The 23,249-nt window shown below is 37.1% G+C and overlaps 1 protein-coding gene across 2 annotated transcripts in view; it reads right to left on the bottom strand.

The window, feature by feature from the left end:
- Window positions 1-23,249, bottom strand: part of AKT3 (AKT serine/threonine kinase 3) — a 147,401-nt gene that overhangs the window by 28,138 nt on the left and 96,014 nt on the right. For both annotated transcript variants that reach the window (XM_066315970.1, XM_066315971.1), the window contains exons 6-10: window positions 20,301-20,432; window positions 16,310-16,375; window positions 14,685-14,753; window positions 8,049-8,171; window positions 6,091-6,219 (exon numbers count right to left, since the gene is read on the bottom strand). In XM_066315970.1, the coding sequence (XP_066172067.1) occupies window positions 6,091-6,219; window positions 8,049-8,171; window positions 14,685-14,753; window positions 16,310-16,375; window positions 20,301-20,432 (519 nt within the window). The remainder of the gene's footprint in view (window positions 1-6,090; window positions 6,220-8,048; window positions 8,172-14,684; window positions 14,754-16,309; window positions 16,376-20,300; window positions 20,433-23,249) is intronic.

The following is a 23,249-nucleotide window of genomic DNA, read 5'->3' as shown; positions in this document are numbered from 1 at the left end:
TTATCTTCATATGAAATTTAAGAGAAAAGGAGATTAAGTGGAAATTGCATAAGTCATGACAAAAATTATTCTGTCCTTCAGTTCCTCTATATTTCTAACCAAACAACTCTTCAGCAAGCTTCTCTTCAGTTTTAAGTTGCTCATGAATTCCTCCTGCCATTTGTGTCTCCCTGCAACACAGCTTATCAGTTCCTACTTAAAAAAGATTAACAAAAAACCATAATTGTCTTTAGTCCAAACTCTCTTTCCGGTCCAAAAGCACGTTTGTCCCTGTAAGAAAGATCATCTATTCTCTAATCTGTTTTCTGATCTATCAATCTACCTGTGACATCATTACATTAATTTCATTCAGTTGCTTTCCTTCCTCTTAGCTTCCCTTACTATCTTCCTTCAATGTACTCCAATTTTTTTCTCTACCCCATAAGAAAAGGGAAAAAAGGGGAACAGGGAGAAAAAAGGGAAAAGAAGGGAAAGAGGGAGAAAAAAGGGAAAAGAAGGGAAAGAGGGGAAAGAGGGGAAAGAAGGAAAGAGGGGAAAGAGGCTTAGCTGTACTACCCATTCAACTTCATTTTCTCTGTAGCAGAGTGAGCTGAAGTTTTAACATCCTCACCCTAGCTGATCTCTCTCAACTGGCCTGCCTCAGTTTACCCACAATGTTGACTGCTTTCATCAAGCTATTTGTGAACAAGTGCCTTCCTGTTTCTCCCAACACTTTAATGAACTCTTCTTTAACACTGACACTGCAATAAAATCCCTGTTAAGAACAATGCTTTGTCATGATGCCTGCAAAAACTGGCAACATCCATTCCCGTTGTTAGCCTGTCTCAGTGCATTTCAGTAATTCCCTCTCTGCCTACACACATAGCACTTAGTTTCAACTCGTATCAGACGGGTTATGTGGTAGATCATCATAGTCTCGCTCCAAAATACACCAGACTGCCTTTGGCAAATATCCTGATCCAATCCAAGCAGGTGTTAAAGAATAAAATAAATGTATAGCTGCACAAGTGACAAAATGCTTTTTCTGACTCTACTGTCAGCTTTTTGTAATATGTATATACCACAAGGCTCTCAGACAATTCACTTCAATTCCTGAAAACATGGAAAGTGTGGGTTTTCTTGTTACAAGCATGCCTGCTTTCCATTACTGAAATTCAGTCATTGAACTTTGATGGCCAGGTTCTAGATTATATCAAAGCCATATCCTTCCCAAGAGGAACAGCTGTAAGTAAGAAATTACATGAAGTGTGAGGAGAGACAGCAGCTGCCTCTTGATAAAAGAGTTCTATCCTCCACTCCTCTGAGATAAAACTCAGGGAAATAATTGATTGCACATGATCTCACTCAGTCCTATTTTAAAAAGAACAATCACTAAAAAAATACTGGCCAAATAAGCATTGTATAATTGACTTTAAGATTTCCTTAATCCTCACTGGTCTTATTTTAAAATAAGATACAGGACATGCACATCTTCTCCTGTCTAGGGGTAAAGGCTATGAATCTGCTCCTTTCTTGTTCACTGTCACATACCTCTGAGTGACTGTAACTGCACAAACTATATTGAAATAGTTTGCTTTTTAAAATAAAATGCAACTGTTCTTATAGGAATGCATCCATGTCATCTGTACATATTAATCAATTTTTTACATATTCATCCACCTAATCTTTACTTTTATGCCAATAAAACATAACAATATCCCTTCATTTTCCCTGTTGCTAGAACAGACCTATACATCATTGATCATCTACATCTTTTAAGTGTCATTTGAATGACATCCATTAAGTGGATCCCTTATAGACTCATTCAGAGTCAAAACAACTTCTCTTCTGTTATTAGAAAGATGTAAAACTTCAAAAGTGATTTCTGATATTTAAAGCTTGTCTCTCCCATGACACCAAAACTTAGTACCAAATTTGACTGCTCTCCTATAACAAAGACTGTGCACTTAGTCCTAGGAACTCGAGCTGAAATACAGAGATCTAGCAACTGTTATCTCATCCAAGCAAACACCCTTATAAATTATCAGACCTCAAAGAATTTTTACTTCTCTGCCCAAATAGCTTCATTTCCTGAATGTTCTATTACAGGAAGTCTGTATCAGTCTGCATCTTTATTAGCAGGTCTCATCCTTGACAGTCAACTGAAAACCATCAAAATCCAAACTGTTTTTAAGACTCATAGGTACATTTACAAGTACTTTCTCAGTTTTATTCTTTCTTTTTTAAGCACGTGATACTGCCTGTAAAAGACATGTGGTCCTGTCCTGCTTTTGACACTCCAAAACTGCAAAAGAAACATTTGTGGGAAAAAAATCAAGCATACATCTGTGTTACCTAAATGGGATCACAATTCATCTTTTTCTCATTGGATCTATGAATATTTTCTGACACCACAATGATCCCTAATGTGACAGCTTACTTTGAAGAATAACAATGGAAACAGACTTCTAAGAAATAGTCTCTTTGTCCTGAAAAACTACTAAGTGAGAAATTACAACATATTTTATACCTTTCAAATGGGGAATGCCACAGATTCTTACAGCAGAGGGAATTATTAACTATTACCACTACACTTAAACACACAAAAAAATCAGTCTTGTGTTAGTTGTACTGCATATGATAAGGGTAATTTCACTATTATACAACCAAATTATTCTCAAAAAACTACATAATTTCACAAACAAAAAGTTATTTGCTCATTCTTCAGTAAGTGTGACAAATGTACATCTGTACTGTTAACAAATATAAGCCCTGCTACTTGGCAGTGGCAACTATTTTTTCCCAGAGGATGTGTTCATACCCTACTGTATTTTATGCTCAGCACACAGTGATGCAAGACAAACACCGTCAGTGCTATTTTAATTTTTCTTTAGACTATAGAAAACTGGTGTTGGATAACAGGGAAGGGCTAGGAGAGAAGAATAGAAAGGGAATGCACTTAGCCAGAAACCCTGCATGCCCTGAACAGCTCAGTGTGTGGTGAAGGTACATATTAACTTCCATGTGGGTTCCACAAATAAGAAATTAGTGACAGTCCAGGATTCTATCTCCACAGATGAAAATTGACTCTAACCTGGCAAGTTTATTACAGTTTTTTCCTGTGGCACATCATCCATTTGATCTCTGCATGGACTGGGGCATTTTTCTGGATCTCCTAATTATCTACACAGTCAGTGTCAGGTCCTGTACGAGAGGTCAGGCCCTATCAATGTGAGATTAAAGAGTCTTTTCAACAGAGGGTCAGAATGACTATTTTTATCTCAGAAACATAAGGTCTGTGTGGAAAAGGCAGCAACAGGTAGGCTTATTTACTGATCAAGAGTAATTCTGAAATTGCCTTGGGTAATAATTCTGTATCGATCCACAAAGATGCTTTCACCTCAGAGACTGTCATGCAAGGAGGAAATACACCTTAATCTGTTTTAGCTATTTCTCTCTTTTACTGTTGGAAGCTCTACTGTCGTAGTTTTTGCAAAAAAATGGCATAGTGAGCAGGACTCTATGCCTCAAGTAATGGTGCAAAAGGCATTGGGAAGCCCAAGTCTGGAACTGAAACCACAAACTATTAAGTCAGTTTCAGGCTGGGTATAGATTCCCACCAGTGGAACGTTCCTGCTCAGCTGTCTCTAGGAACAGGTAGGCTGCAGTCTCAGCCTGCCCCTGTGTGTTACACAGTACATTGTTCAGTGTTCTCTACCAGCCAGAAAGTACACGGGGAACTGAACTAAAAAACTTGCAGAAGGGATGCATCCCTCACACCTGACACAGATGAAGAAAAAGGATGCAAGGATATTATTAAAAGGACAGATGATGAATAGATTTCTCCATATACCTGGAGAATGAGTATCTGGCTTCTAAAGAAATGCTGAAAGGTATCTGCCTTTAAACTTACCAGGACCAGGCAAAATGTAAGTATATGTTGCCATTTGTCTTGGGATAGATGGGCAGGAATTCAGCATGGTAACAGGATTAAAGTCTAGTTGTAACATCAGGTTCTTATGTTCTGAAGTTTGTCTCAAGGTAGTAAATCTTTGGCACCTGAAAATGGTTTCTGTGGCCTGAACTGCAATGAGGAGTGATTTTTGAGCATTCATTTTCTGAAACATGGACACGATTAGACTGGAGGACCCAGGCTCTTGACAGTCCCTTTATCAGTCAGGCGCCCTGAGAAAAACAGATACAATTGTCTCTGGTGAGCAGCTATCTAGATAAAGGTATTGAGTCTTCTCATGCCATATCAGTAACCTGTCTAGGTTGCTTACTCAAAACCCTTTATCCTGGAGGGAAAAGGGGATGAGTTCCCTTGTTCTCAAGGTTAATGAAGAATCAATCTCCTTCAAGACAGATTTTACAGGGCGTGTCTCCAAAGGCACTCATAATGGGAGGTAGACCAGAGAAGTAGGGTTTCTAGAGAATAGAAAGGCAAACTGGACCAAGTAATTTGCACTGAATGTCTAAAACCTATGTTTTCAAAAGAGTCAAGGAAAATAGTACTACACAGATGAAGAGAAAGTCAGTGGCTCCTAAAAATACTGATGTTTCAGTTATTGTTGGAGAAAGCAAGATCTTTTGATACATTCTATGTCTAAAATGGGTTCAGTAACTCTACCTACCGTACTGACTTACAGCCAACTATTAGCAGTTTCAATTTCCTCTGTGATTGCAAACTGAAGGGGACTTTAAGAGATTTATAAAGACTCTCAAACCTGCATACCTAGCCTGGCAAAAATCTTAATTTCCAGCCAACAGTATTCAGAAGGTGATGTGTACCTGATTCTTTGACATTCCTTAATTTTAAAGTTTAGAATAAAAACCAAAATGCAATCAAAATTGTTTGTTGAAACAGGCTTCTGGCTGCTACTCAGGATTCAGTGCTGCTGAAAATAAGAGAATAAAGACCTCTGTCTAATCAGTGCCTCCTCCCTTCAAACCAAGGCACGTTGTTCTTCAAACACAATATGTAGTAACAAGATATTGTTGTAGTGCAGGGTTGCTGCAAGAGGTGGGAAATCCCTCTGAAAACTCTTTAAAACTTTCTTCAATGAAATGGTAGGACTGAAGGGCCTTTTAAAGCCCTTTAGGCTGACTACAAAGTTATCTCAGTATGAGGCGTGCACTATGTCAATTAGAAATTTTGAATGCTAATGGAAGTGGTAATAAGGACTAATTCAGCATCCACAGAATCCTTAGCATTAAGTAAAAATATTAAGCTGTCTTTGGTATCAGTACTGAAGTTGTATTTGGCAGCCCCTGAGGAGAGGCAGCGTAACATTTCTGAGCACCACAATCAGTACTGTTGACTGAAGCCAGGCAGGGCAAAAACATAATCTTGATGGTGCTTCCCTTGCCTTTTTTCAGCAGGCATCAGTGGCAGAGCTGTAGGGACTAATAATGCTGGAGCAGAACATCTGGATGACTTGAGCTTCCACTACAGATTCTCAAGTGGCCAAACCAGAGCTGCAAGGGGAACCAAAACAATGTCTTGGTGTCCATCTTTTTATCAATCCTTGAGGAGTGTGATGCTTGGCACTCTTGAGTGCCAGTTAATGGGAAAGATGGTGTGGCTTACTCTGAGATGCCACTTTTGCTTATATACTAGGAAACTGCCAATTTTGGTGCCCACCTCAACCAGTTCTGAGGTTGATACACTCAACTGCTTTTAGCAGAAATTTTTTAAATTTCAACTCCCTCTCCCTGCAACCGGGGAATTCAGATAAAAGCCATCAAACTCAGTACCCTCCTATTCCCTCTCGCCTCCACTGAGGCTATATAAATGCTAGTTATACAGCTCAGTTAAGCAGGATCATATGTTCCAAGTGACAGACAGATGGAAGATTATTTTTGAAGAAATCATCGGAAGATAAAAACTTTACCAGAGGAAGGCAAACATGAGAAGGAAAATGCATGTTAGAGGCCTTTTAAAACACTAAGAAGCAGAGCATCAATATATATACAGTCATCACAAAGAACAGCAGTACATTCCATTCTGAATAGCAGCTATGGACTATTAATCAGGCAGACTGTCCATCTAAAATTAAATGGAAAAGAAACATTTTATTCAGTATTATAAGAAAATATTCTAAATCATACCTCGGGTGCCAGGTATTCTGGAGTACCACAGAATGTTTTCATGGTTGCTGCGTCTGTGATTCCTTCTTTGCAAAGTCCAAAATCTGTAATTTTTATGTGTCCATCTTTATCCAACATTAGATTTTCTAACTGTGTGTTGAGGAGAAAAATATTCCCTTAGTATTCCTTAACAGGACAGATTGATGCATTACATCAAGTGTGCAAAGAAAGAGTTATTCCTTGCAATAGAATGTAATTCATTTGTAACAAAAAAAAAAAAAAAAAAACAGTGTCTATTGTATTACAGCATTTAGCAGTGTCTACTGCCATGCAAGTTGCACAATTAGTTATTATTTTAATACAGTTTACAATAGTAAATCTCAGATCAGTGACTTCAGAGGTTTCCTTTGCTCTAACACGACAGCCACTGATCAAGATACTTTTTACTTGCTATACTGTCATGAAACAGCCTGTATCCATAAATCCTTAAAATACCTCCAACTTCCAGAACCTTTTCAATAACAGACAGAGCTGGGGATACGGCAGCTACTGATAAAAAAAAACCCTGAGGTAAATTCCTCCTTGTCTACTTGCAAAGGACACTTCATAAATTGTGAATTTATACCTCTGCATGCTTTGTGTTGCTCTTTAAATACATGATCCTTGTTTTGAAATGTGAAAACATTCAGAATAATGGCTAATATCACTTCCCCAAAACGTTTTAGTTAGCTGTACCTATAATACAGATAGAACTGAAACAAAGGAAAACATTCTGAACAACTTTTCTCAACAGAAAATGGATAGGTTTTTTACAAATTGAAAGGTATGTAGTGGAAATATCAACACAGAACAATCACAGCCCTGTCATTCTAAGCCTGCATAAAGCCTGAAAAAAAGTCCAAGGTATAGATTATCTATACCTTGAGCCTAAGCGTGTTACAAAGAAAATACACAGTAGACAACACAAAAAACAGAAGACTAATGACATTAAACTCCTCTTTCCTTATTATTTAGAATTTAAATAAAAACATATCACTTATCATTCCTTGACTAAAAAATTCTGTGTTTTCCCAGGATTTCACAGCATTCCACATGATTACAACAGATTCTGCTACTAAGACGTAGCCCTGTATTTTGTTTTCTGATTGTCTCCCTAAGCAGAACTTGCCTACCATTGCCTCCTTCTCCTCAGCTCCTGTACAAAGGAATTGCATGAATGAATTCCACTAGTGTGCACATACAACAGGAAAGATCAATTTCCTGTACATAAAATTAAAGGCTTGGCACAGAAATAAAATTGTCTCATCATGGAATTTAGAAGTTCATCCTGAACAAGTCAGAAAATGTTCCTGTTGAAAACAGAGGTTATTTTCCCATAGAACAGGGTCATAGTGTGTCTCAGAGTACCTGGAGCAACAGAGTACCAGGCAACTGTACATGCTGGCAAATTTAAAACTATATTCCAACAGCAGGAATCTTTCCTGAGATACAAAAGAGAAAATGAATGCTGAAATAAATTCTTTTTCTGTTGAAGTATTCTGAATTCTTTTAAATGTTTCCAATGCATGCAGAAAGACCTCTTTGCTGAGATAAAAAGAATGCAGTCACATTGTCCCAATTCACCCTATCCCTTGCTTAGGGACATTGAGAATTGTATATGAGATTTGTGTTGAAATCTAAGTTAAGATATGAGTAACAGGGCAGGGGGTAGGGAGGATGAGGATCAGAAGCTTTAATCTCCTTCAAGTGTGGCTACTACAGGACCCTGTTTCATTTTATACTCAAGTTAAAAGTCAGAGAATGTACTCATCTAGAGATTACTATAACAACTCCTCCAGCACACACAGAACTTAAAACTGAACACAGATATTTTTTCCCCATTAACTCTGAATAGTGCAACTTTATAATTACTTCGTGTTTGTCCCCATAGTCTCTGCAAAAACAAAAATTTGATTACTTTTTTTTCTTTCTTTTTTTACCTTGAGATCACGGTACACAATCTTCCCAGAATGCAGATAGTCCAGGGCAGAGACAATTTCTGCACCATAGAAGCGTGTGCGGTCCTCTGAGAACACCCGCTCTCTCGACAAATGGAAAAACAGCTGCAGGGTAAACAGCAGGGACAGGATTGTAATAATTACTGATTTAGTGGGGGAAATTAACACAAACATAAAACACCTCTCATCACCATATTGTGATGATAGATAGTGTACTCTCAGTGGACACTCAGCACTCTTAGACAGCAGCTGGCTTATCTTTTCCAGGTTTCCAAAGGGAGAAAGCGAGCTGTTAAATCAGCGTTTTAATCAATATACCAATCTTGTTTAAGGCATTCTGCTTGCTACTCATTTAACCTTCAGTTACTAGAGGAAAAAAAAAAAAAAAAAACCAGTACGCAAGAGCATCGTTCTGTACTTTTCCCTCTGCCACTTCCTTAGATTTTTGCTTTAAGCCACATAGAAATATCACTAAAATGTATATATTTTGGTTCTGCCTCATGTTTTGCAGTGCTTTAGTAACTTTTCCTTGAACTGAAAAAGGTCTAGTTCTTCAATAGACTTAGACTGAGTGGGGAACTGACATTTTACAAACCACACAATGATACTGCTAGCAGTAGTAGTGACTAGAAAAAACAAATCAACAATGCTCAGGGCTTATAAAAACAAATCTATGTATTTAGTGTATTTCTTTGCTACAATGTAAATATTGGTTTGGGTGTTTTGTCTGTTCTTTAATACTTTTTAAGTAACAGCACTTTGCAGACACTTTAAAGTCTTTCAGCAAAAAATAATAGTCATTATGTACTGCCAGTAATTTCAGCTGCAATGAAAAAGTGTAAGATGAATCTTTGTAAGGTTGTCAGTACCTTAATGGATAAAATATCACCCTCAGGATCTGGAACAACATCTAAAAAAGCACATTTGAGCTATTCAATTTTAACGTTTTCTAAAATGCTGAGTTTTAATTACTGTTTAAAGCAAGTTTGCGTAATTCCTCAAAGATTAGTGAGTATACTTCTGTATTCGTCTTAAAACCAGATCAGCCATGTTACAATGGTTCTGGCTTCCCCACAGGAGCTAACAATCAACAAAATAGAAATAAAAAAATGTTATCATTTATAAATTAAACACAGACAGTGAAATCTGCAACAACTATGCATGCAGGTTCGAGGCTGGGTTTTTTGCACTGTTTAAAGTATCAAGCAGATGAGAATTCTGAAATGGCAAGGCAGGTTAAAAAAAGACACAAAAGCTAACCAATTAAAAAAAAAGCCAATGATGCGCTTAATCTGTCTATATCACAATGTACTTTAAGCCTTTAGAAAATCTACACTATTCACATGGCACAGAACAGTGTAGGAATTACTGCAGCTATTTTCAGTGGATGGACTCCTGGATGTGGCACTTGGGGACAGGGTTTAGGAGTGATTATGGTGCTGCTGGGTTGATGGTTGGACTAAATAATCTTGAAGGTTGCTTCAAACTTTGATAATTCTGTGACTTTTCAAAACATAATTAAAAAGTCACAGCTATGAACTAGAAGACAACTTCTTTCCTGAGAATTGTAATTCATAATAGGCGTATCACTTTTGTCTTAGCCTAAACTAAATTCCCAGTAAACTGAGACTTTTGGCAGCATATATAAGCATCTGCTTATACAGATAAGCAGAGACTTCACAGAATACAGAAACTGCACTATGATTTAAAGAAAACATTTAAAATTTTGTTCATTGTATCTGGATTCCCCTTTCAACTTCTTTTCCAGTGCTCAAGACACCCTGTAAAAAACCTGCAAACCTACATGACAAGGAGGATCTTTATTTTGCAGGTGTTGTCTGCTGCTTCTTTGCTCACTTGTTTAGGCACCAATCCCTGGTGGGACATGAGCCCCCTCTGAAGTGACTTTCTCTCTGCACTAATGTGGTTAGTAGTCAGTGCAATCATAAGACCCATCCACACTAAGCAATCAAGTCTGACTTCATGAAATGCCCAGTATTACCAAACTGGGAAAAGAACAAGTACATTTCCCAATCTGTGTGGACCTTTCCACACATTTCTGTAGTATCTAAACAGAAAAAAAATACCGCTAAGTAGAATTTCATTCACATAAAGCAAAATACACTTATGCCTTTATGTCTGTTTCATGGTCTCTTTCATAAATAATGAGCTAGTCCTACTCATTTTTAAGAGTGATTTTTGTTTTGATGGATTAAAAGTGATTAAAAATATAGGTCAACACACTCTGAAACCTGCAACTTCCAGTTAGCCCTACATTTCATATCTATTCTGAAGGACTACTGCAGTTTTCTCTTTGAAAGAGACTAACCTAGTAACTGAACAGCAGCCATAGAAAATTCTAAAACTTCAGGATACTTGTTACCAACAATTTTAATTTCCATTTTAAAAGTGTCCCAAAACTGAATCTGAAAGTTAATAGCCTGACAAATTAACATACAAAAAATTACTTTCTTCAATGTTTATTTCCAGCAAGATTATTGATATTAATTAAAAAATACTTCAAAGTAAAATGACCAGCTAGAAATAACTAACAACAGTTGTGTTTGTTGAAGAAACTGTGAGCTTCTGAGTCAGCTAATTTTAATGTATATGTCACACTACAGGCACTCTTCTTCACATTATTATAGCACCTAACAGATTTGTGACCAAACCATACTTGCTAGTTCTGAATGAAAAATGTACATAAAAGCCCATTCATACACTCAGATATATGCTAAAGATATTAAACAGATTCTAAAATTATAATAGGAAAAGCTGGGAGATTACAGGGGATTATAGCATAATTTTCAGCTAATTTTTTAGCTGGTTCAGTATTTCAGAATAATTCTGCCACTGTGTTCTATTTATAATAGTCAGAACAGGAAAGATTATTAAGTCAAAGAAGAAAAAGAAGAAATGTGATGGAAGGTTAAAAAACGTTTCCAACATTTTCACTATTTATTGATTTACAGTTATTTAACGTGCTATAAAATCACTGGAATTGCAATAGAAATAGCTTTGGCACAAAGAAAGCCATTTTGCACATAACAGTTTTGATGGCATACACGAGGGTGCTATTGTTACAATGAAGACTGGAGATACAAATTTCCTGGTATGCCTTTAAAAACTGAGCAGCAATTCTGTCATGGGGTTTTTCCTAATAAAAAAATGTAATGGAAAAATTTATACTAAGACCAAACATAGAAGTATATTCAGCAGCAGATCCAAGCATGCCAAATTTATAAAATATACAACCTTGTATCAATTGATATGTTAAAGTTGTGCACACACTAGTGACCTACTTAGCATGTTGTAAGTTGAATGTCTGGCTCTTGCTGTTGTGTATTGGGTTTGCTCAGTTTTGCTTTTCATATTTGGGTGTTGATTTTGCAAAGCACTTGCAGTAGCAAGCTTGAAATTTCAAATTATTTATTTCTTGCTTCAGACTTTGCACTGCTTCTTGGCACATTCTATACCCAAAGAAATATAGCACCCTTACCATGGACTGTCACAATTTAAGGCTAAGGAACATTCTCTTGTTTACTTATTTTTGAATAAGTAAGTAGGTTTTAAATCCTCTGTCATTTTCTTTTTTCTAGACAGTAATAGCACTTGTTCAATTACAATAAGCCATTTAGCTCTCTCCTGCCTGATGAATTGAAGTAAGAGCTTGGAACAAAAATGCCAAGAGGAATAGAGATTCAGAATCCTTATGTGGAGAATCATTTGAACAAATTTTGGGGTCTAATTTTATTATACACGTAAAAACCAATTAAGTTTGTTACAAAGTATGGAATCTGGAATTATCCTTAAATGCAGAGCGAGGAAGTTAATCAACTTACTAGTCAGTGTACTCTGCAGAGTAATGTATGTAATAGATTTCATTCCCAAAACATTTTCAACATTTAAAGCAAAATACTGGAAATAAAAATGGAGAAAGATACACTCCAAAAGCATTCCTCAAAAATAAAGAGCCATTTGGTCAACCCAGCTAAGCCAGATGAATATCTGTTTCCTTGAAACCAAATTTCAATTTCTTATGCTACTTTAACACAATTTCTCAGTACAACAAAGGTATTGAGAAGTAATTACAGTGGCAGACGTATCCTTCTAGCTATACATTGCAATGCAGTTCATGATCAATAGACATTGGTAAACATTTCACCCATGGAGTTTAGAAGAAAACCAAATGAAGGCAAAAATAAGTTTTTGACCCACAACAATTATTTCAAGATTGCATGTTTGGCAACAGGAAAAACTTTCTCAGTATAAGGAAAACATATTCAATATTTCCATCTGAATAATCTGTTTGCAAAAAACAATCCTCTAATGCCTTTCTTTAGTATAATAAAGTACATAATAGGCTGGGGTTTTTTTAATGGAATCCAAAAGAGAATTCTTTACTGTAATGCTTTGTACACTGCAAAAAAGCACACAGATAGACCAGTAAAAATGATGCAGTTACAGTTTCATTGTAACATGTTTTCTTTTTACCTAAGCCAAACCAACTTGAAGTTACATAGGCAAGGTAAGGCAAAGATAAATTGTTACTATTGTAGAGGGGTATTAATTTTACTTTGGATCTAGATTTTTAATTGATATAAAAGATTTTTGATTACAGTCATGTAATACAACTACTTCTCTAGTATGAAGTTCTGTGCCCCCTTCCTTGATTGTTTTCTTTTCTAGCCACAGAAAGAGGAAGCAAAGACTCCTACTACTGACCACAGTTTTTATTACTGTACTAGGGCAGAAGTCTAAAACATGGCATTTTCTTCATTTCACCTGGGTAGGAGACAAGAATGTGTACACAAACTTCAAGAACTCCTTCATGAGAACTGTTTAGGACACAATCCATGAAAATTCCCAACAAATTGTTCAGGCACAACAGTTTACCTAAAAATAAATATGTAATCTAAAGGAATTTAAAACAGAAACACACTGAAGGTATCACATCACCAGAGAGAATCAAAAGCAACACAGTACATCTATGGTCAATTTCCCACTGCGAGGATATAATTAAAAGATGAGTTTTCAACACCTTCAACAGTCAGAATACATAGGGAAATGTAACTTCCTTGGAACACAGAATAGTAGCTAGAAGCAGCAAAAGAAAAAAGTCTGTGTATCACATAAGCTAAAATGCTGGCTAAACTTCGAGCAACTTACTTTCAGTAACTCTGAGTTAGTAACAAGGCTATCTTTTACAAATATGAAATCCTCTGTATTTTTTTAAGGACACTTACTAAAGTCTGAAATTCACAAGAAAATTTGGTAAGATTAAAGATTTTCCTTTTAAAAAAAGACAGCTTGTCCAACTTATTATTCCAGATTTCTAGTAAAAGAGAAGCACATGGGCAAATCAAGAGTTTCCTCAAAGAATACTGCCTACTCTCAAAAGGCCATCTTTTCCCCACTATGGCAAACTTCAGAGTTAGCTTCATTAAATTAGAGAACCATCAGCAAAGTACATGAGCAACACTGACAAACGGCAGACAGCATTGACTTAATATTGGTGATGTAAATTCAATATCAAATAAGCCAGCTGAGTGTCCAAGAGAAGGCTGTTATCTCTTTACTGCTGAGGGAGACTTTTGTATCTGGTTCAACACCTGTGATGTTGAAATGGGCTTATACATTGAGTTAAACAAGCCATCCTCCCATATGAGAACTCTACAGCACCGTATTTAGGCATGGCTGGTAGAGGATGGCCCAGGACAAGCTGGAATCTAATGGGCTGCAGGCATTGGGATTGTAGCTAAGCACAGTTTCATTGCAGCAGCAGAAGACAGCTAAACCATAATGCAAACATTATGTAGCATGCCACAGCAATTCCTGAACTAAGAAAGAGTTTTTCAATTAAAAAACCCTCCTAGTGGAAACATGTAGTCCTTTAACATTATCATATAGTTGACAAAATAAGGAAAACCCCCCGGTTCATGTAGTAACAAGACACCATCTGAATAGTAAACAGCATCTAAAAGGTAAATAAAAGCACTCTTCTTCAATTGCAGTTCTTTAATTCCATTTGCTGGGTCTCATTTTTGATATTACATTCTTTACTAAACAGCTAGAGGACAGCAATGGCTTCAAAGCTAACAACACTCTAAGAAGTTTAGCACTTTAGTTGAAATTTCCAGAGTATGCAGCAAGTGAATTGGAGACAAGCAGTGAAAAATAAGAATGCTCCACTAATTTCTAATCAATATTTGTAATAGTTATAGGAAAGAGAGTACACATTTCATATTGGGACCAAAGTAACACTCATCAAACATTATTTTTGCTTCTTTACACTGGATTATGACTGTTTCATGCCAGAACGTGCTATAGTATGTTTAAGTAAAAAGAACAATAAGCAGGTATATGTAATTATTTCTCTAGCAATAAATTATCTCTCACTATACTAATTTTTTCAGAAGAGGAACTAGTTTCGATAGCTTTGACAGAAAAGTTACAGAAATGTCAATTTTTTTTTTAAATAAAACAGTTTGATTTTTTTTAATAGAAGTCCTTTAACGATACTAGAAAGCAAAGAGGCAAGGAAAAAATACAACTTTAGAAGTGCAATCCAATGACAGCCTTACAGTTACAAGTGCAGAACATCTTTCTTAAACTTACCTCTCCTCCGTTAACATACTCCATCACAAAACACAAACGATCCTTTGTCTGGAAGGAATATTTCAAGGACTTGCAAAGAAAACAGCAAAATCAAAGCAATTATCATCTTATATTAACCCAACCTCTTGCACTTTAACTGTAATGAAATTTTATCTTCTTAAGTAGAAATTTCCGATTTTGGTAAGAACTTTAAGAGTAATTAAAAGCGTAACTTTCTATTTGGAGCTTGAGATGAATTAACACAAAAAACTTTCAAGTGTTTCTTCATCTCTGATACATGTCCACTGATATGGAAAAGATCACGCTTACTACAACAAAATATTAAATGGCTACTAAACCACACAATTTCATACTTCATTTCTTACTGCCATACACAGTACCAGCTACTTCCACGCATTGTATTTTATGATGTCCACTTCCACAGTGCCCAGGAAGAGAGAGATTATCATATTCTTCTTATTGCTCCCAAATGAAATCTTAAAAGTCATCTTAACATCCAGTATGCTTTCATCCCCAAAGCAAAGATTCTCCAGCTTCATACTATGAAATATTAAGAATGCTAAATGCCAAATTAATATATTAATTTCCATATCATTTTGAAGTTGCAACAGATGTTATGATCTTAATTAAAAATTTTGATTTATCAACGTTGACTTATCAATGATGCCACAAAAAATCTACAGATGAAGGCTTGGCCTAAAACAAATGTAGTAGAACTCATGTGACTAAACTGCATGTCTCAACATAAAACTAACCAAAGAATAACAGAAAGATAAGAAGATACAACTGCAGTACAGTTGTTGCATTTTTCAATGGGAGGTACCCCTACCCCTGCTTACTATTACACTCTAATTCAAGAAACATTGTAGATCTCTTTCATCTTTACTGAATTTCCAAGAATGTAAATGCAAACCTTTGCCTTCCAAAAAAGTTAAGTTTTTCTAAATAAGACAGCTTCCATGTTATACTTTGAAATTTTAATACAAAAAAAAAAAATTAAAAAATCCCTGTCACAAAAAGCATGTTCATTATATTTTCAAATAAAGATAAGTATTTTTAAATATATTATCAAACAAGAGGAATCAGAATTACTCCTAAAGAAGTAACCCACTTCTAAAGTTAAATCAATTAATCATAATTTGTCATGAGTCTCAAAATTTTCATCTTTTCAGTCTTCCCCTTCTACTAAATATTAACCATATGAAGACAAAGTTAGTGGGTTTTGTGTATTGATTTTTGCGGCTCTGTGAGCTACTTGTTTTGAACAAATAATTTTTTTTACTGTTTTACTGAATTCTTAATAAATTTTCTACGTAAAAAATACTTACATCTCTGAAATTAATATCTTTTATTTTAGAAGTGTTCATATACAAAAAAATGCAAAAAATTGCACAACAGTTACATAGTTCTACAATTAAATTTATTTCCAGTACAGTAAAGCCTTACAAATTTATTAGAAACTTAATTTCTGAATTCTTAATTACATATCCTGATAAAGGATTTCATAAGCACCAGACATTGTTTACAAATCATCATGAGAAAGAATTCAAAATTTGTAAAATATGTTCATAATGGATGTTAAATATTACCTGCTAATGTACTTAAAACTAGTTTCCAACACTTACTGTTAAAAAAGGGTGTCTGGTGTTTTTCAATACTCTGCTTTCTGTGAGAGTATGAGCCACTTCATCCTAAGAAATAAAGAAGAGAAGAAGTACATTCTGATATAAAATTATTATTTATAGGATATAAAACTATTATTTAATTGTAAGGAAAAGATCAAGACTTTGAAAAAGAGAAAGTTACCCTACAGTTTTGAAAAATGAACGAATCTTCACATTTTTTGAGGAAATATTTGTCAAAAAAACGATTTAACATATTTTCTTTGGTTTTCTTATTTTCTTGCTTTAAAATGAAATCTTTGCATACAATTCAGAGAAGAAAGAAATTATAATATTGGATTTGATAGCTTAAAAACATAGTCATCACAACTTCACAGTTCTGGTATGAATCACCTGAACAATGTATCTACAGAGAGACTAAAGCGATGTGCGAGACGTGTACACACAAGTAACTGACAGGCAAATATAAAACCCAGTCTCATCTAGCCAAGTGTTAAGTGAAGTCAGGTTTTCTATTTTTAAACTTTCACTTGGTTTGGTGTTGGTTTTTTTTTTTTAACCACTCAAGCTGTCCTTAGGAGCCCAGCAGGGAGCAGTGCTCCTCTGACCAGGCTGGGCATCCCTAAAGACATTGGCCTCATCCCTGGGAATGGGAGATGCCCACACAACCCCCAGCTCATTTCCAGCCACAATTTGGAAGAGGCATTTTGGAGAGAGGCAGTGACATTCTCCTGTCTGTGAGCCTGAACGGGAAAGACAAAACGAGCTCTGTGCCAAAGTGAGAGGAGGAAACAAACGCAGTTGCTGTGGATGTTTGCTTCCTGGCAAGCTCATCCATGTTTGTTCCCTTCTCCCTCCACAGGCCCTCTCCCCAGCCCCTGGGGCGAGCACCATGCAGGGGGACAGGAAGGAGCCTGGGGGTGACAGCGAGGCCCAGGGGCACGGCTGTGGCCCCTCACACCACCAGGTCTGCAGGGAGCAGAGCTGGGTACGGGTGAGGGGACAAGCATGGCGGGCAGAGGGCTCACCCTGAGCTACAGCACGAGCAGCTCTGAGGGCTAGGGGGTCTCTTAGGGGGTTCACAGTATGAATACACAGCCATTTTATACAATTCTGCACATTAGTACATGCTGTGAATCCCCTCACCAGGCTGCCAGGGGCCAGGCCTGAAACACCCAGGAGCCACGGGGAGGGTGCAGCCATTTTCTGTAGCGCTAGGCTACTGCTGAGCTTCATGTTACACAGAACTAAAGACTACCCAAGTGTGACTAAAATTTCAACTGCAATCCTACAGAAGTAAATATATTTATATCAGAGCACACGTTACTATTGCCACAAATAATACCAATATAACATTATTGTACTACACACATGCTTATCAGACTATGCTCTGAAGATAAGGTATTATTAAACTGGAAAGTAAACACAGATGTCAGGAGTTTTAAATTAGACTTTAAAGATTGTCAAAATAGGATGTTGAACAACAACAGAGTCAGTGGAAATGAATTATGATGCCATTTAGCTGAATCACAGTGCAACACAGTATGTAACTACAATGACATACAGGTGGAAACGCAAAAACAAACACAAAAAAACATTTCAAGGAGAAAAGCAAGCATAAAGGTTCATTTATTTATTTATTTTTAAACCTCCATCGTTTACCAGATATCTGGCATAAAAAGCTTGGCAATGGCCAGTTTTTCTGGAATTACCTCAGGAGTCTGTAATACTGGTAGTAATTTCCTTGTAAGTGTAATATTAATTCTGTCATGGAAACAGGATAAACAGATTTAGTCTGGACTAGGCAGATGCTATACAGCTGCCAATGCACCTTCCTACTTCATACTATACTTAGGGGTATAACCTGCTAATAGGGCTACATTTTGCACAGGCAGGTAGCAACGAGAGGAAATAGTTTTAAATGAAAAGGAGAGAGTTTTAGATGAAATGTTAGGAGGAAATTCTTTACTGAGACAGTGATGAGACACTGGGAACAGGTTGCCCAGAGAAACTGTGGATGGCCCATCCCTGGAGGTGTTCAAGGCCAGGCTGGATGGGGCTTTCAGCAACCTGGGGTAGTGGAGGGTGTCCCTGCCCACAGCAAGGGGATTAGAACAAGATGATTTTTTAGGTGCCTTCCAACCAAAGCCATCCTGTGATTCTAGAGTGTATATTATTATATCACTTATATGCTGAATTGGGACTGCAGATCTATTCTACCTAGTGACCAAATCCTTAGCACTGATCTCAGAGCTAAATGCTACTGATAAATCCCCATAGCATGTTCACAGCCTGACTGGGCTAGATAGTTAAATTCAAACTTAAACAATTGCATCTCTGATTTCTTAAAAATTTCTCTACCTTTATACATGCTTCTATGAACGAGATTTTTTTGCTCACCTTAGACAAAGTTACCCAATCATCAGCTTTAATCAATTCTAAAAATCAGTGATATTGTAGCAGGCAACAAAGTAATTAAACCCCCTAAAATTAAAAAATCAGTTTGGTATGTTATTGATAAAAAGAAACAAGCTGAAAGGGTCTGAAGGCTGGAAGGATACAAACCAGCAGCTGCAGAAAAGGAGCTCACAAGATCTCCAGAGGATCCCCAGATGCCAGGGGTGAGCAGAACACTGCTCAGGGATGTCAGGCTGGAGACTGAAGCTCAGCACACAGCAACCAGACAGGCTCTGAGTCCCACAGGGCAAACCACAGAGATTGCTGCCAGGTCTTACAAGGAGGGCACTGAAGTGCTCCTTCCCATGCAGAATCAGGGGAGTAGAGCAGGAAAGCCCTCGGTTCTTCCTGTATCTCCTGACTGTGAAGAAGAAAAGGGCACTCTCTGCTGCTGTTAGCCCAAACCATGCACATGCTGACCAGGCTGCCGCTGCACACAAGACAGCTGCTGAGGGCACACAGAACTCACAGGTCAGTCTCTTCACTGCTGAAGACATAAATTTAAGTCTCTCCCACTCTAACAGGGCTAGTTGTAATAATACTCAAGGAAATATAATTGTCTTTGAGGCCTCCGCTCTTCTGCCAAATTTAATTGCAACTGATCTACACATTCTAAAGCTATTAGAAAGTGAGTGACAGACAATGAACATAACTGCAAAACTCTTGTAAGTTGTTTTCATTGGTCGATATGAAAATCACACAAATCTGAAGGATATTTTCATATTTCATATATGTAAAACCGCATTTACCCATTCACGTTCAGTTTTTATGGATACTGATATCGTTAGCCTCAAGCATTCAAAAATATCAGTCAGACCCACATCCCTCAAAATATCCTCATTTAATAATTTGGATTATTTTTAATTGCGTCTCATGTTGATAAATGTATGTAGGTTTCTTGCTTTCAACTTGTTCTGTGGAAGTGGGATTCAAAACTTCAGAATTGCCAGAAACAAAGCTCAGAGTAGATGATCGAAATTTAAGCTTGAGTGATACTATTATCAAGCACAAGAGCCAATGACACTAATCAAGTTTAAGTGATTGGACAATGCCAGTTTAAACCACAAGTTCAGACATCAGCTTCAGACTTCCTCTGTTTCTCAAAACCTGAAAAAATGGAACCATGTATAGCAACCTTATACAACATACGAGGAACAGAGAACAGGCCCATTAAATTAAATGTGTTTATCTGAGTGAACCTGCAACGGATTTAGAAAAAAATGTGAAGTATCCAACATGCCCAACAATGCACTTTTTGTTGTATAAGCTCAGATTGCACTATCTTCCTGCCAGTGAACTCTCTCAATGTTTAGCACATTCTAGATCATAAAATACTGGGAAAAGGCATGCAAAATAGTTACATTTTTGGGGTTTTTTATTCTTGTTTTCTATAGATACACACATCTACACGTCACATTTCTGAAGATACATTTCTATCAAACTAAGTTATCATCAAAAATCAATGCACCTTATGTATTAAATATTGATTATTCCATTCTTTAAAATGACCCAATATTAAAAATAGAATCTTTCTTACCTTTGCAATTATTACTTCTTTTTTCAAGATCTTCATAGCATAGTATTTGCCACTAGCCTTCTCTCGGACCAGGATAACTTTGCCAAACGTGCCTTTGCCCAGCAGTTTTAAATAGTCAAAATCATTCATTGTCTATAAGGAGTAAAGAACAAGGATTAGCAAGACCTGGGTTATCCAGTTTCAACATATAACCAAACCCTGTTACTGACAAAATAAGAACAGTTTACAAAAACAGCCCCACTTCAGTGATTAAGTTTATAATCACAGAATTGTTTAGGTTAAGACCTTTAAGATCATCAAGTCTTGCTGTTAATCCAACACTACCAAGTCTGCCAGTAAACCAGGTCCCTAAAGGCCACATCTACATGCCTTCTAAATAGCTACAGGGATGACAACTCTGCCACTTCCCTGGGCAGCCTGTTTCAATGCTTGACAACTCTTCCAACAATTTCAGTGAAGAAATTTTTCCTAATATCCATTCTAAACCTCTCCTGGAGCAACTTGATGCCACTTTCTTTCATTCTATCACTTCTTACTTGGGAAAAGAGATCAATCTCCCTCCCCTGGCTAAACCCTCCCTTCAGGCAGTTGTAGAGAACAAAAAGGTCCCCTCTGAGACTCTTTCTCCAGGCTAAACATCCCCAGCTCCCTCAGCTGCTCCTCATGTTGCCCTGGACACTTCACCAGCTCCTTTGCCCCTCTCTGGACACTCTACAGCATGGATCAGATCACCGAATTTTTCCCCTTGGATTCTGGGGTTTTTATTCCACTTCCCCTCCCTGTCTATCAGTTCAGGGAGGGGCTGAGTGCCCAGAAAACACTGGCCTTGCTGCTGTTGACCAAGGCAAAGCAGGCAGCTAACTGCTGTCATTAAACTACCAGGACAAATTGTTCAGTATTATTATTCTAATTCTCTAAATCCAAGTACTGCACACACTTTTATTTTTATAAAGCACACACAGGACAAAGCCTAAAGCAGCATTTCAAGAATGCAGCACATTCAAGGAAGTTCATCAAATCCTGCATTACCAGGGATACACAAACATGATGTATAACACCAACCACTGCACTGATGGTTTTTTTGAAACATATGCAATACTCACTGAAATGTTGTACCTGTAAGGCTTTACAGGAGGCTTTGCATTAGAATTAGACTTTTTAAGATTTCAATACAGATTACAATTACATGGTATTTACATTAAACAATCTGGCTCTGAAAAGGAGGAGGTAGCAAGTTTTCATCTTTGCTGTGACTGTTACTGCCCTAGTTTTGCAGGTTAAACACAGTGCATCCAAGAGCTAGTTCCATCAACAGCCAAACTGAGGTTTATCAGCTCAACTGGTGAGTTACACATGGTCCTGAGCCCAAAGTCTGAGTCAATAATCCTCTTGTTTTACAAGTTTATTCCACAGCCAGTTCAGAAGCATCAACTCCATGGTTTAGGAATCAGATGCAAAGTTGAAGATGTAGATAAAGACCAGAACAATACTGAGAGCTCAGGGCTGCCTTGAACTCACAGAAGAATTTACCTGGTCAACCACTATGCACTTCTACAGCACATCTTTCAGTGTGCTGTGTTACTGGCTCAGTTGCAGCACCACAAAACCATCAAATTTTGCAACTGGAGAAAAGCAGTTACAAATTCTGAAAGGAAACGCACTCAACCTATTCTTGTTACAGCACTGTCCTGCAGTATCAATGACACTTCTTGTGTAAAAAGCACACCTCAAAACATTTTTAAGGAGTAATTTTACTCCTCAGTCTCAGTACTGCTAAGTTAAATATACTTAATGCTGTTTTGTGAGAGAAAAAGATCATCCCTTATCTTTCATCTTCTCAGTGTCTCTTTCTATCACTAGTTGTGGCCTCAGGCAGTTGTGCTGAATACTGCTGTTCAGGAAAAACTTCTACTTGTATTTTCCACAAGAGAATTAGTATTTTCCTTACCTCTACCAGAAATACCTCTTAACACTGCCTACATATTTCACACACATTCCAGCTGTAGAGGCATTGGGCATATCCCTGGTGTGCAACTGCAAATAGTGGCAGCAAAATATATTCACTTGTGGTCAAGAATAAAGGGCAAAATTACCTTTTGAGATTATTTATTCCTTTAAGCATGATACCATTACTGTGGACTGAATTTGCTGTCGACAAACTTTGAAAGTAATTTACGCAGTTGATCGCTCAGAGTCTGCTCACATAAGAGGTAGAGCTGAAGTTCCACCAACCACATTAATGCACAATTCTTCAGCTTTTAAGTTTAACCTGCAGCTTCAAAGCTGCAAAAGGTCTTCAACACTCCATTTAGCACCTGGATCCCCGGGTGTTTCAAAGCTTTATTATGGAGAAGATGCTTCCCATATATCAATTTTCTAGCTATATTAAGAGGAATTAAATCTTTTTCCCATCTAATTGTTGATTGATAGCTTCTAAGCAAACTAACCTTGATGCTCACACAAACATTTTGCAGTGATACATCTTGCTTTGCTGCCCAAACCACCTCACATCAGGAGGAACAAAACTGCATTTACCCCAGCAACAAATATGGGTAACAGATTCCCAAGGCTCAGTATAGTCCTTACCTAAAGCAAACACACCTGAGTGTAAAGTTAATTACTACAGACAAATCCTTGAAGAGTCAACCTTTCCAAAAACTGCTCTAATGTGGGATAACTTGCAGTACATGATGTAGTATGTAAAGGTGTGATCACAACACTGCCCTCTTATTCAATCAACTAAAGGTAAGACTTCACAACAATGATTTCAGTTCAGTACTTTGGCAAGTCAGGTCATCTACTCGATGGTTCTGTGACAACCATCAAGCAGAAAACAATTGCCTTTGAGCAAAAGCAGTGAATACTGATAAAAAAACCCATGAAAAATTAAAAATGCATTCAAAACAGAATTCAGGCAGAGGATGAGCAATTCAGGGCAGAATCCTTCAG

The sequence above is a fragment of the Sylvia atricapilla genome, chromosome 3 (assembly GCF_009819655.1).
Source record: "Sylvia atricapilla isolate bSylAtr1 chromosome 3, bSylAtr1.pri, whole genome shotgun sequence".
Lineage (NCBI taxonomy): Eukaryota > Metazoa > Chordata > Aves > Passeriformes > Sylviidae > Sylvia > Sylvia atricapilla.
This window is presented reverse-complemented; position numbering and strand designations above follow the sequence as displayed.